This window comes from Galeopterus variegatus, unplaced genomic scaffold, assembly GCF_000696425.1.
Source record: "Galeopterus variegatus unplaced genomic scaffold, G_variegatus-3.0.2 Scaffold2566, whole genome shotgun sequence".
Lineage (NCBI taxonomy): Eukaryota > Metazoa > Chordata > Mammalia > Dermoptera > Cynocephalidae > Galeopterus > Galeopterus variegatus.
In genome coordinates this window covers 254,577-267,852 of record NW_007728677.1, presented here as the reverse complement: position 1 = coordinate 267,852, position 13,276 = coordinate 254,577, and the positions used below count along the sequence as shown (strand labels likewise).

Here is a 13,276-nt window from a genome sequence, read left to right as displayed (position 1 = left end):
TATTTTGCAATGACATCTCGAAATTGATGCAAATTTTTATTTTGGCCTGTGATTTAATTTCCACTTCCTCACCTCTTCTCCTACTCAAATGTTACAATTGCAATTCATGAGAAATAACGCAGAGAGAACCTTTTTTCCACATTTTACCTCTTTTCCCTAGCATGCCTCATTAGGGCAAAGGGAAATGTGCCAGATGAAAGAACAGCAGCAGTTAGGGGCACAGAAAACGTGTAGCTGGGCTGCCTGCCTCTAGAAAGCTACAAGATGAGCAAGTTTATATTAGTCACCCACTTCATTATATCTGCTTTAAATGAATCACTTGGTTTAAGATCACTGGTTTTCAACCAAGCTGCACAAAAGGGATCATCTGAAGGTACTCTTTAAAATTGTCAGTGCATGGGTCTGGCCTCAAACCAATTAAGTCACACACTGGGAGTGGGATTCAGGCACTGGTCTTTTTTATTTTCCTCCACCAAGTTCTGATTATAATGTGCAGTCAGAGTGGTGAAACACTAGGCTAGATTTTCTGAAGAATGAAAATTCTTTAAGAATTTTTGTGCCATATTGCTTTTATTTTAAATAAAAGTACATATACTGTTATCTGGATTGAATAAATCTTTATCTGATTATCCCCTATTCTCTTTCCAAAACAAATCTATCTATAAAAAGACTGTGTAAAATAGTAGAGGCTTTGACTAAAATAGTCTCCAGGGATGGAAATTCTGCTTTACAGCCCAAAGAATGTATTTGTTGTGATCAAATGTTTATACAACTTGGCAATTAGACATAGTATTTAAGAACTTCTACTTCTAAGTACTGTTACCTCTTAAATATCACAAATACTGTTAGAAATAAAATAACTTGTATGTCAGAGAAATACTTTTATAAGAAAAACTTTTAAAAGCCTACTCAATATAATGAAACTTCCACTATGATGCTGTACTTCCCTCTTGAACCTGAATAGAAATTATCTGATTGGGGGAGGGAAAATATGCCATTTCCTATATTAAAATACCGACAACTACCCTCCATAATATTTTTGCAAGATTGCAAAATTCCACTGTAAGGATCCATTGTTTCTGAAAAAGTGACAAAACAGACTTTTAGTAATGTTAAAAATGCGTTGCAGAAAGTACATGTATGATTTAATTTAGTCTATTCATTGGAAGCCCTCTTAACTCATAAAAATTATGTGTTTTGTTTCAAGACTCAAAAAACCAATCTAATCCATCACACAGACAGGCTAAAGAAGAAAAATCACGATTATATCAAGAGATGCAGAAAAAGCATTTGATGAAATCCAATGCCAATTCATTATTAAAACTTTCCTAAAACTAAGAAGAGAAGGGAACTTCCTTAATCTGATTTTTTAAATCTACAATAAAGCCTATAATTAACATCATACTTAATGAGAGGATACGAGAAGCTTTCCTGCTAAGATCAGGAACAAGACAAGGATGTTCTCTCTCACAGTTCTTTTTCAACATTGTACTGGAAGTCTAGCTAATTGAATAAGACAATAAAAAGAAATAAACGGGATATAGAATGAGAAGGAAGCAATAAATCTGTCTTTGTTCACAGATAACATGATTGTCTATGTAGAAAATCTGAAGGAATCACCAAAAAATTCCTAAACCTAAGAAGCAACTATAGCATGGTTACAGGATACAAGATTAACAGAAAAAATTCAATTACTTTCCTATATACCAGTAACAAATAAGTAGTTTTAAAACTTAAAACACAAAACCATTTATATTAGCAACACAGAAAATGAAATACTTTGGTGTAAATCTAACAAAATATGTACAAGATCTGTAGTGGATTGAATTATGTCCCCCTAAAACTCATTGAAGCTTGAATTGTGTCCCCCAAGTTTTATGTAGTAGAAACTTAGCCCCCATTGTGACTGTTAAGGGGGTGGGAAATCCTACTATGGTAATTGAAAGGTAGAGCCTTGAAGAGGTGTTTGGATTGTAGGACCATGCGGTAGTGAATAGATCAATAATGGTGGTCAGGGGTGAGGTTCTGAGGGCTTTAAAAAGAGAGTGTATAAGGAGGGTATGCTCTGCTCTCTCCCTGCTCCACCATTTCACAGTGTGATACTCTGAAGTCACCACTAAAGAAAGGCTTTGCCAGATGAGTTCACTGGATTTTGGACTTCCTAGCCTCTGAAACTGTAAGCAATAAATTTTGTTTTCTTTATACATCATCCAGTTTCAAGTGTTTTGTTACAAGCAACAGAAATGGACTAATACAAGATCTATATGAGAAAACTACAAAGTTCTGATGTAAGAAATCAAAGAACTAAATAAATAGAGATATATTTCATATCTGTGGATAGGAAGATTCAATTTTGTCAAGATGTTAGTTATACCTAACTTTATCTGTAGATTTATCACAGTCCCAATCAAAATCCCAGCTTATTTTGTAGATATCAACAAATTGATTCTAAAGTTTATATGGAGAGGCAAATGACCCAAAATAGCCAACACAATAGTGAAGGAGAACAAAATCAGAGGACTGACATTACCTTCCTTCAAGAATTACTATAAATCTACAGTAATCAAGACAGTGTGGAATTGGCAGAAATATAGACAAATATATCACTGAGACAGAAGAGAAAGCCCAGAATAGACCCATATAAATAAAGTCAACTGATCTTTGACAAAGGAGCAAAGGCAATACACAGAAGAAAAAGTAGTTTTTTCAACAAATGGTCCTGGAACAACTGGATATCCATGTGCAAAACATAAAAAAAATAAACCTAGACACAGATCTTATACCCTTCACAAAGACTAACTCAAAATGGATCAAAAACTTAAATGTGAAACACAGAACTATAAAATTCTGATAAGGTAACATATGAGAAAACCTAGATGACCTTGGGTATGGCAATGGATTTCTAGACACAACACCAAAGACATAAGCTAAACTTCACTAAAATGATGAACTTTCTGCTTTGTGAAAAACACTATCAAGAGAGTAAGAAGACAATCCATTGACTGTGAGAAATATTTGGGAAAGATGTATCTGATAAAAGATTGTTATCCAAAATATACGAAGAACTTTCGTAACTCAATGATAACAACGTGTAGAAACCCAATTAAAAAATGGGCAAAAAAAACTAAAACAGATACCTCAACAAAGAAGACACACAGATGCAAAAAAGCACATCAAAAGATTTTTAACATCATATGTCATTAGGGAATGGCAAACTAAAACATCAATACAACATAACTACACAATTATTAAAATGGCAAAAACCTGAAACACTGAAAACACCAATAACTGATGAGGAGATGGAGCAACAGGAACTCTCATTCATTGTTGGTAGGAATGCAAGATGATACTGCCATTTTGGCAGACCCCTTTAGCAATTGCTTACAAAATTATAGATACTCTCACCATATGATCCAACAATCATGCTCCTTGGTATTCACCCAAATGAGTCGAAAACTTATGTTCAAACAAAAACCCACATATGGATGTTTACAACAGCTTTCTTTATAACTACCAAAGCTTGGAAGCAACCAAGATGTCCTTCGATAAGTGAATGGATAAACAAATTGTGGTACATTCAGTCAGTGAAATATTTGGCTCTAAAAAGAAATGAGCTATCAAGTCATGAAAAAATGGAAGAAACTAAAATACAATTGCTAAGTAAAAGAAGCCAATCTGAAAAGGCTGCAGGCTGTAGGATTCCAACTCTATGACATTCTACAAAAGGCAAAACTATGGAGATAGTAAGAAGATCAGTGGTTGCCATGAATTGGGGGACGGGAGGGGTAAACAGATGGAGCACAGAGGATTTTTAGGGCAGAGAACATGTCCTTATAATACTGTAAATGGTGGACACATGTCATTATACATTTGTCAAAACAGAATGTACAAAATCAAGAGTGAACTCTAATGTAAACTGTGGACTTTGGGTGATAATATATCAATACAAAATTCATCAACAGTAACAAATATTAGGACTTTATCAACATCCCACTGATGTGGGATGTTGATAGTGGGGGAAGCTGAGCATGTGTGGAAGCAAAGTGTGTATGGGAACTCTTTGCACTTTCTGCTCAATTTTTCTGTGTACCTAAAAATTCTCTACAAGCTAAAAATTTTTAAATATATATTTAAAGTAACACTTACACAGATATTTATGTTCACCATTTTCCCACAGGTAACTGGAACACCATGATCTAGCTTGGTCAAGCAACACTCACATTCTAGATCAGATCTGGATCCCTGTAAAGTCCTAAGTTCACATGTAGGTATAGTTTACACTTGGCCACATGATTTAGAGGCCTAGTAGTTGAAAATGGCAAGACCAACAGAATTACCACAGATCTACCACTGTTCTCTACCATCTGCTGCCCAATCAGAAGGTAATCGTGAGTTTTACAACTAGTTACTTTAAATAATGCCCTCTGGTATCTCTCAAAATTTTCACATAAGATATATTTATTGGTTTTTCTTAAAATCCTATGTAGATCAAATATAACATTTGAAAGAAAGATTAGAAAGTATCTAGTTCCTACATTTTAAGTTAGGAAAATGAGGTCTAAAAAAATAAGTGGCATATTCAATGGTGCACAGTAAAGGCATATATGGAAACAAAATCTGATTTCTAGCTGGGATACTTTGCTGTACTGTCTTTAAATGATGATTTCACAATCTAGAAACTAAAAACAGATTTTCACATAGCATTCTAATCTACAGATCTCAAGGGAACTACTAGTAATAACATAGAAATATAAACAAGATGATTTGTTTTGTTTAGGTTTAATCTCTTGCATAAAACTTTACATCAAATTTGAATATTTGGGGGAAAGATTCAATGTAAATGAGGGGATCAGGGTATCAGTCATAATTTTGTTACTAAAATCTTTTAAATGCTAGCTCAGTCCATAATAACTTTTAGATAATCCTAAATTGGCTGATTTTATTACATATACAAACACTGTTGTCCATTGACTATAAAGAGTATTTGCCAGAAAATTACATATTTTCAACCAATTTTTTTCTGAGAATAAATTTTCTGGTTTTAAAATGAACAGCATAAACAGCCAAGCTTTTATAGGCTGCAATCCCTACTGGTTTCGTTAAATTAGCAACATTCATTGTTAATAATATTAAACAACAATAAAAAGTTACCTTTTGAGTTATCTTTACAATATGTAGAGGTGTTTCTCAGACTAAGATCTAAGATGTCTCTTTTTCCCTTAGTGAAAACATGATGTTGATGGATGTCATTTTCATATGGAAAACTATTCTTCTGATAATTATAAAATGGACAACTTTCATGTTTAGAGATAAAGAAAAGAATAGAGTTTTTAAAAAGTACAAAAAGAGAAGAGAAAAAGACCCAATTTATTAAAACAGGTATAGTAAAACCTTAACGAAATAGGTTATTTATGTTAATTTAATATTTGTTTTCACCTTACCATGAACACATGCTAAACTGTAAGTAAATAGTGCTATGGATTTAAAAGAAATAGATAACTGGACCAAATTCAATTTAACTGTAAAATTTCAACTGAAAGTTCCTTTCCAAAACATCTTGAAATGTTCGATTTCTCACATTCTTTCTTCTAAAAATGAAAAATTATATCTTGAGCTCATTGAAATCTGATGAAATGAAGGTTCATCAATGAGCTATAAGACATAAAAAGCAGTATTTGGTATTTCAACTTTTAGTAATGATTACTATTTAAAAGTGTAGTTGAAATTTAAAGAACATTCTCTATTAATTGAATAATGTATTTAATAATATCTGATATTTATGTAAGCTCTATGTAATACCATCATAAAACTCATGGATTATATATACTTGACCAAAAGGGTCTTCTTGTGTCACTCATGAACCCAGGAGGGAGATAAAGTTAATGTAGTTCTATGGGTACCTCCAAACCAAAGCTGTAAAACTACTGCCAAACCATAATCAGTAACTTTCTCCACCTCCTCTAACACTGTGTCAGGGTCAAAGCACAGACATGTGATAAGATATATAAAAGAATCAAATTAGGGAACAGAAATGCCATTCATTTCCTTGGGGATACTAGTAGATATAAACCTCTTACTCCTGACTACAAAGTTGTCTCCTTCCAAAACCCTGCTGTCAAAAGCACATTTGCTACTAGATATCTGGGTCTATGTGTCCAAACATGGGGCTCTATGGGTCCAAGGGCATCACTTAGGCCCACAGCTATTGCAAAATGCTAACAGGGGTCTAAGCTGATCTGAACAAAGAATTAATATAGGGGCTATTTAACAGGAACTTCATTACACGGTTTACTGAAGTTAATTATTTTTAATCAAAATAGAAAAGAAGAAAACTCATATAAAATATATCATACTTGGCCAAATGTTACAAATAATAACAATTCCTAAATTCAGAAGAATCTACTAAATAACCCAAATATTAGGGAAGAATATACATATCACTAAGATGATTTTCTAATTGATGAATGTTGATACATATTAGCAATATTATACACAAACTTAAACATGGTTTAAGTAAAATATACTCTAACATTAAAGTTATTTCTGACACCATTAACTTCGCATTTAAAGAGATAGTTGATTTCTTTTGTGGTTTTTTAATAAGCATCCAAAGTGAATGAGAAAGATCTTACCTTTGCTGACTGTCTGCATTGGCTAATTCAACTTTGTAAGGCACAGCGTTCCCCGGTTCTTCAAATCCCTCTTCATAAGTCTTATTAAATGTATGTTATATAATATTAGTATGTTCAATAAATTTATTATACATTAACCAGCTTACTTGTGAGTGATACATAGAGTACTTTCTTCCTACAAATGGTGTCATGAGAATTCTAGGTATATTCCATAACATATGAGTTCTAGGAGAACTAAACCAACTCAACTGATACTTTGTGGTTATTTGATGTGTCAGTAACTTTATCACTACTATCACACCCAGAATCAACAATGACAATTTATACTTAATTACGTAGCTACTAACTGCCAAGTAGATTAGTGACTAGGAGGCTACTGGTTCTCTTACTGGCACATCGTAAGCTTACTCTAGGTATCAACAATATCTCAATTTCATTCAGAGGAGAATTAAAAATGTCACTGGGCCAAAAACAAAAAAACAAAAACAAAAAAAAGCAGAAGCTATCAACATCTCAACCTGAAGAAGAGAGCAGTATTTAAAGAGGTATTTTCTCCATTCTAGTCATTTTATGTGACAACCACAGTAAGAAAAATATCTAGGACAAGTGGAATATTTAGCTACCAGATGACTAGAAAGTGTTTGTCACACCATAAACCTTCAATCCAGAGTTCCGGCTTGGACTGGTTCTAGCTCCAGCTGATTCTGCTGGTGTCTTCTAGGGGTTTGTGTCCAAGTTATTATTATACTAAACCTCTTAAAACTGAAAAACTTTTTCTTCCTTTAAACAGAAAATAATATTAAGTGACATTAAAGAAACTAAATTTGCACTTAAACTTTATTAAATAGATACCATGTAATGGGACTAAAAAACCTGATAACATAAAGATCAAAATTAATGAAACATCAAAGTGCACTTCTGTAAGTTCAAATAGCAATTGTCATCTGACCTCCCATACTGCATGCTTCCAAAAAATTGGCAATACCAGTTCAGCTCATAAATTTACTCTCTACATTAAGATAATGCTGTTTTATTCTTAGCGTGTTCAAATTTAAACACCTGTAAATTTCCTATTAAGCTATATTGAATTATGAAAGAAAGCTTGTTAAAAATAATATGTAACTATAACTAAATGTTATGAATTTCCTGTTTGTTGAGGAATGTGAATGGTCATTGTGCACTTACATCATCCAGTTCAACTATCTTTACGGATGGTTCAGGTCTCTCTGTGTTTAATTCTTCTACTGGCAGGAAAAGAGCTGGGTGTTGTATTTTGGTTTCGTCAACTGTGAAATAATATTTGAAAATAATATCATCAAATAAAATACCTTACCTGATAATTTTCATTCTTCAAATAATATGACTAACAATAAAAGGATAGTGTTCTTCTGCACATCCACACAAAGATATAAATACTGCCAATTTCTCCAGCTCAAGTGAAATACACATTTTCTTAGCATTCAATTTTTAAGTGAAACTATTTAAATTAAGGCAAAGTAAATCTAGAAAGTGGAAAGAAGAAAGCATGCATGATTTTGATCGGGAGATAAGGATTACATAGTCTATTTGCGAATGATACATTAAAGAAAACGAAAAGCAGATGCTGATTAGTTCTTAGTGTTTATAATTGGAAATATAAATTTGAAAATATCTAATCAAGACTGAACTAACCATCACTGTCTTCATCACTTTCATTCTGAGGACATTGTGCCTCACTAGTGGTTTTACACGAATGTATGAGTTTATCCGGTAGTACGTTAAGAAGTTGCTCTTGTGGAGTTCTACCAAAGAAGAAAGAAGCAATTAAAAGACTAAAATGTGTTATTTGAAACTTCCTCAGACATGGTCTTGATTTATTTATCAAACAAGTGAATATTCAAAATTAATGATAAAACCATAAGTGTATCTTTAATTCACTGAAGATAAGTATTATTGTACAACAGAATCATAATATACTAAACAAATTAAAAACATTGTAAATCAACTTGACATCCCACAAGACTTTTAAACTGCATATACTACTGTTTTTTTGTTAAGATGAAAATCAAAGTTACAGAAATTAGCATTCTGTAAAACCATGTGGAGTCCATAAAACACACCATGCTGTCTAAAAAGCTAGTTTATGAATGTGTGTTTTATCCCATAGCCTTGGCATTATGTTGATAAGTTGTAAGTAAATTACAGGGCATTTGTGTAAACTTTCACCACACCAGTAGGGTGATAAAATTGGTTCCTATGACATGAATGTGAGGTGCTCTGGCTATGGCATATATTACCTAATTAACAATAAGAATTGATGTGGACTTTTTCATATAGAAGGCAATAAAGCCCAGGAATTCGCAGAGTTCAGGAGAGTGCATTTGATTCCAGAGGATATCCTCAGATTATTGGGGGGTGGGGCATTGGGCTTAGGGTATTTAGCCAAGAATGTAAGTAGCTGCATAGTCCTTCTAGACCATATAAGCTCATAAGGTTCCCATGTAAAAGGCAAGGACTTTTAAATAATATTTAGTAGTTAAAATGGATATAAAACTTAAAATGTACCAGGCTGTGTGCTAATTTTGGTATATTAAATCTTAATAGGCATTTAAGTAAGCATTAGTGTTATCTTAATTTTACAGATGGTAAAATTGAAACACAAAGCGGTGAACCAAATTTTTTGAAGTTATTCAGGTAGCAAATGCAGAAGAGGAGTTTGAAACCAAGCACTCTGCCCCCCACCCAAGTCCATGTTCTGATTTTATATTGCCTCTTCTGCAACTTGCAAAAGCACTGAAATTTGGATTCTCTTCTGGTAGACTATGGTTATGTGCATTTTTCCAATATATGTAATGTATGTATAATATGGCTGCAAAACATTTATGTATTATTCAGCTTTGTGCCTTAACAAATTCAATGAACATTATATCATATATATGCACATATATATATATAAATATGTGTATGTATATATATATATATATATATATAAACACATTGTTTAGTTAAGTGATAAAAATATTAAAGAGTATAAGGTCAAAGAAAAACTGGCCACCAGAAACCTATTACAGTCTGACATGGATATACTGTACTAATAAGTTATCATACATACACAAAAATATATTGTTATCCAAATACTCCTTCAAGAAGTGAAACCTTCTTTAATTTTATGAGGAAAGGCCCTGATGTGCAGACTTATAGAATCTAGGTAATGGAGTTTTAGAGCTTCAAAGGCCCTAAAATTATTTATTTTAAATTCAATATTTTGCAAATGAGAAAACTTGGACCAAGAGAATTTAAGTGATTTGCCCATGAACTAAGTCAGGTTTCTGGATATTTGAACCCTGGCATCAATGCTTTTTTAAAAGATCATGCCACATAAATAAAGGATTAAATATCTTTTATAATAGTGTTCACCTCACCAAACTTTCCTCTTCTAAAATTTAGCAAATATTTATTAAGCATTTACCAATTCAGTTGGGCAAATGTGTGATGAGTCGTTCTAAATCTGATCTGTGAATCAGTATTAGGCTGTTTGCATAAGAATGGCCAGGAAAGGTTTTTGTTTGTTTGTCTGTTTGTTTTTTAATGCTGAATCTTATACCCACTCTTAGAGCCAATGATTTTTAGGTCAGCTTAGGGGTGGGTCCAGGAATCAGTACCGTGAAAACTTCCCCAGATGCTTCTGATGATTAGCTAGAATTGAGAATTACTTGCAATGAAAAGAATAGGGGAATTAGAGTCAGAATATCAGCTAATTGCTAACATCTGCCCTTAAAATACTCTCAGTCCAAATCTTCTGCACTCTTTTTCACGAAGTTTTCCCATATTTAAAAGATCCTACTGATTTTTCTGTGTTGATTTTGTATCCTGTAACTTTGCTGAAATCATTTATCAAAGTGTTTTTTTGTAGCGGACTTAGGCTGTTCAGTATATAGGACCATAACATCTGCAAACAGGGTGACTTTTGACTTCAGTTTGACTTCATCTTTTCCAATCTGGATGTCCTTTATTTCCTTTTCTTCTCTGATTGCTCTGGCTAGTACTTCCAACACTATGTTGAATAGGAGTGGTGAGAGTGGGCATCCTTGTCTAGTTCTTGATCTTGAGGGAAAAGCTTTCAGCCTTTCCCTGTTCAGGATGATATTGGCAGTGGGCTTTTCATATATGGCTTTAATTGTGTTGAGATACTTTCCATCTATACCTAATGTTTAGAGAGTCTTTATCATGAAAAAATGTTGAATTTTGTCAAATGCATTTTTGGCATCTATAGAGATGATCATATGGTTTTTGTATTTACTTTTATTGATGTGGTGTATCACATTTATTGATTTGTGTATGTTGAACCAACCTTGCATTGCTGGGATGAATCCCACTTGATTGTGGTGTATAATTTTGTGTATGTGTGGCTCTATTCTGTTAGCTAGTAGGATACAAAATCAACAAACAAAAATCAGTAGTATTTCTGTACTCCAACAGAGAACATACAGAAAAAGAAATTAAGAAAGCTAGCTCATTTATAATGGCCACCAAAAAAATAAAATACTTAGGAATAAAGTTAACGAAGGATGTGAAAAATCACTGTGATGAGACTACAAACCACTGTTAAGAGAAATTAAAGAGGACACAAGAAGAAGGAAAAATATCCCATACTCTTAGATTGCAAGAATTAACATTGTGAAAATGTCCATATTACCCAAAGTGATCTACAGATTCAATGCAATCCCCATAAAAACTCCAATGACATTTTTCTCAGAAATGGAAAAAAACTATCCAGACATTTATATGGAATAACAAAAGAACATTCATAGCCAAAGCAATCTTGAGCAAAAAAGAAAGAAAAAGCTGGAGGCATAATGCTACCTGACTTTAAACTATATTACAAAGCTATAATAACCAAAACAGCATGGTATTGGCATAAACACAGACACACAGATCAATGAAATAGAATAGAGAACCCAGAAATCAACCCATACACCAACAGCCACCTGATCTTTGACAAAGGCACCAAGTCTACATACTGGGGAAGAGACTACCTCTTCAGCAAATGGTGCTGGGAAAACTGGATATTCACATGAAGCAGAATGAAACTAGACCCATACCTCTCACCATATTTCATAATGGATCAAAGAATTAAATAAACATCCTGAAACAATAAAACTCCTTAAAGGATACACAGGGTAAACACTCCAGGAAGTAGGAGTAAGTACGGACTTCATGAATAAGACCCGAAAACCACAGGAAACTAAAGGAAAAATAAACAAATGGGATTATACCAAACTAAAAAGTTTCTACACAGCAAAAGAAACAATCAACAGAGTGAAAAAACAACCAACAGAGTGGGAGAAAATATTTGCAAAATATAAATCTGACAAAGGATTAATACCCAGAATATACAAGGAACTCAAATAACTTTACAACAAAAATACAAATAACCCAATTTAAAAATGCTGAATAGGCATTTCTCAAAGGAAGATATACGAATAGCCAGCAGACACATGAAAAAATGCTCAACATCACTCAGCATTCAGGAAATGCAAATCAAAACCACTTTGAGATACCATCTCACTCCAGTTAGGATGGCTAATATCCAAAAGACTGAGAATGATAAATGCTGCTGGGGTTATGGAGAAAAAGAAACTCTCATACACTGTTGGTGAGACTGCAAAATGGTGCAACCTTTATGGAAAATGGTGTGGAGGTTCTTCAAACAATTACAGGTAAATCTACCATATGGCCCAGCTATTCCACTGCTGGGAATATACACAGAGCAATGGAAATCATCATGCCAAAGGGATGCCTGTACTCCAGTGTTTATTGCAGCACTATTTACAATAGCCAAGAGTTGGAACCAGCCCAAATGTCCATCATCAGATGAGTGGATAAGGAAACCGTGGTATATCTACACAGTGGAATTCTACTCTGCTATAAAAAATAATGAAATACTACCATTTGCAACAACATGGATGGACTTAGGGAAAATTATATTAAGTGAAACAAGTCAGGCACAGAAAGAGAAATACTACATGTTCTCTCTTATTTGTGGGAACTAAAAATAAATAAATAAATAAACACACAAACAAATAAAGGGGGAAAGAAGACACAACAATCACAACCATTCCTTGAACTTGTTACAACAAGTAAACAGATATGATGTAGTGGGGAAGAGGAGAGAGAAGAAGGGGGAAGAGGAATGGGTAAAGGGACATGAAAATTAACTACGAGGTATACTGAGAAGTTAAAATTTTTAAAAAATTAAATAATAAAAAAATTTTTAGAAAGATCCACTGGAGGCATCAATATTAAGATCTATGAATGCATTGTTTTTTTTTCTTTTTTTAGTAAAATTTATTTTATTTTATTTTTATTTTTATTTATTTTTTTTATCCCAAATTGATCCAAATCAATTTTATTAAAAAACAACTACATTTTGCAGTACAAGGCTGAGCTTTCATTTCTCTCTCTTTACTTGCTTGCATGTCGATATTTTATGCTTACGTTTTTATTTTTTATTTTTTTATTTTTTATTTTGTCAATATACAATGTAGTTAGTTATTGTGTCCCATCACCGAAACCTCCCTCCCTCCTCCCTCTCCCCCCTCCCACCCAGGTGTGTCCCCTCCATTTTCGTGTTGTAAGAACTTCAAAAAAAAAAAGTTGTGGTT

At 33.2% G+C, this 13,276-nt stretch overlaps 1 protein-coding gene across 1 annotated transcript in view; it reads right to left on the bottom strand.

The window, feature by feature from the left end:
- The window catches only part of ZBBX (zinc finger, B-box domain containing), a gene marked incomplete at its 3' end in the record, with an annotated part of 85,349 nt that overhangs the window by 16,938 nt on the left and 55,135 nt on the right, over window positions 1–13,276 (bottom strand). The window contains exons 9-12 of the mRNA XM_008582320.1: window positions 8,304–8,413; window positions 7,818–7,918; window positions 6,633–6,712; window positions 5,152–5,294 (exon numbers count right to left, since the gene is read on the bottom strand). Coding sequence (XP_008580542.1) covers window positions 5,152–5,294; window positions 6,633–6,712; window positions 7,818–7,918; window positions 8,304–8,413 — 434 coding nt within the window. The remainder of the gene's footprint in view (window positions 1–5,151; window positions 5,295–6,632; window positions 6,713–7,817; window positions 7,919–8,303; window positions 8,414–13,276) is intronic.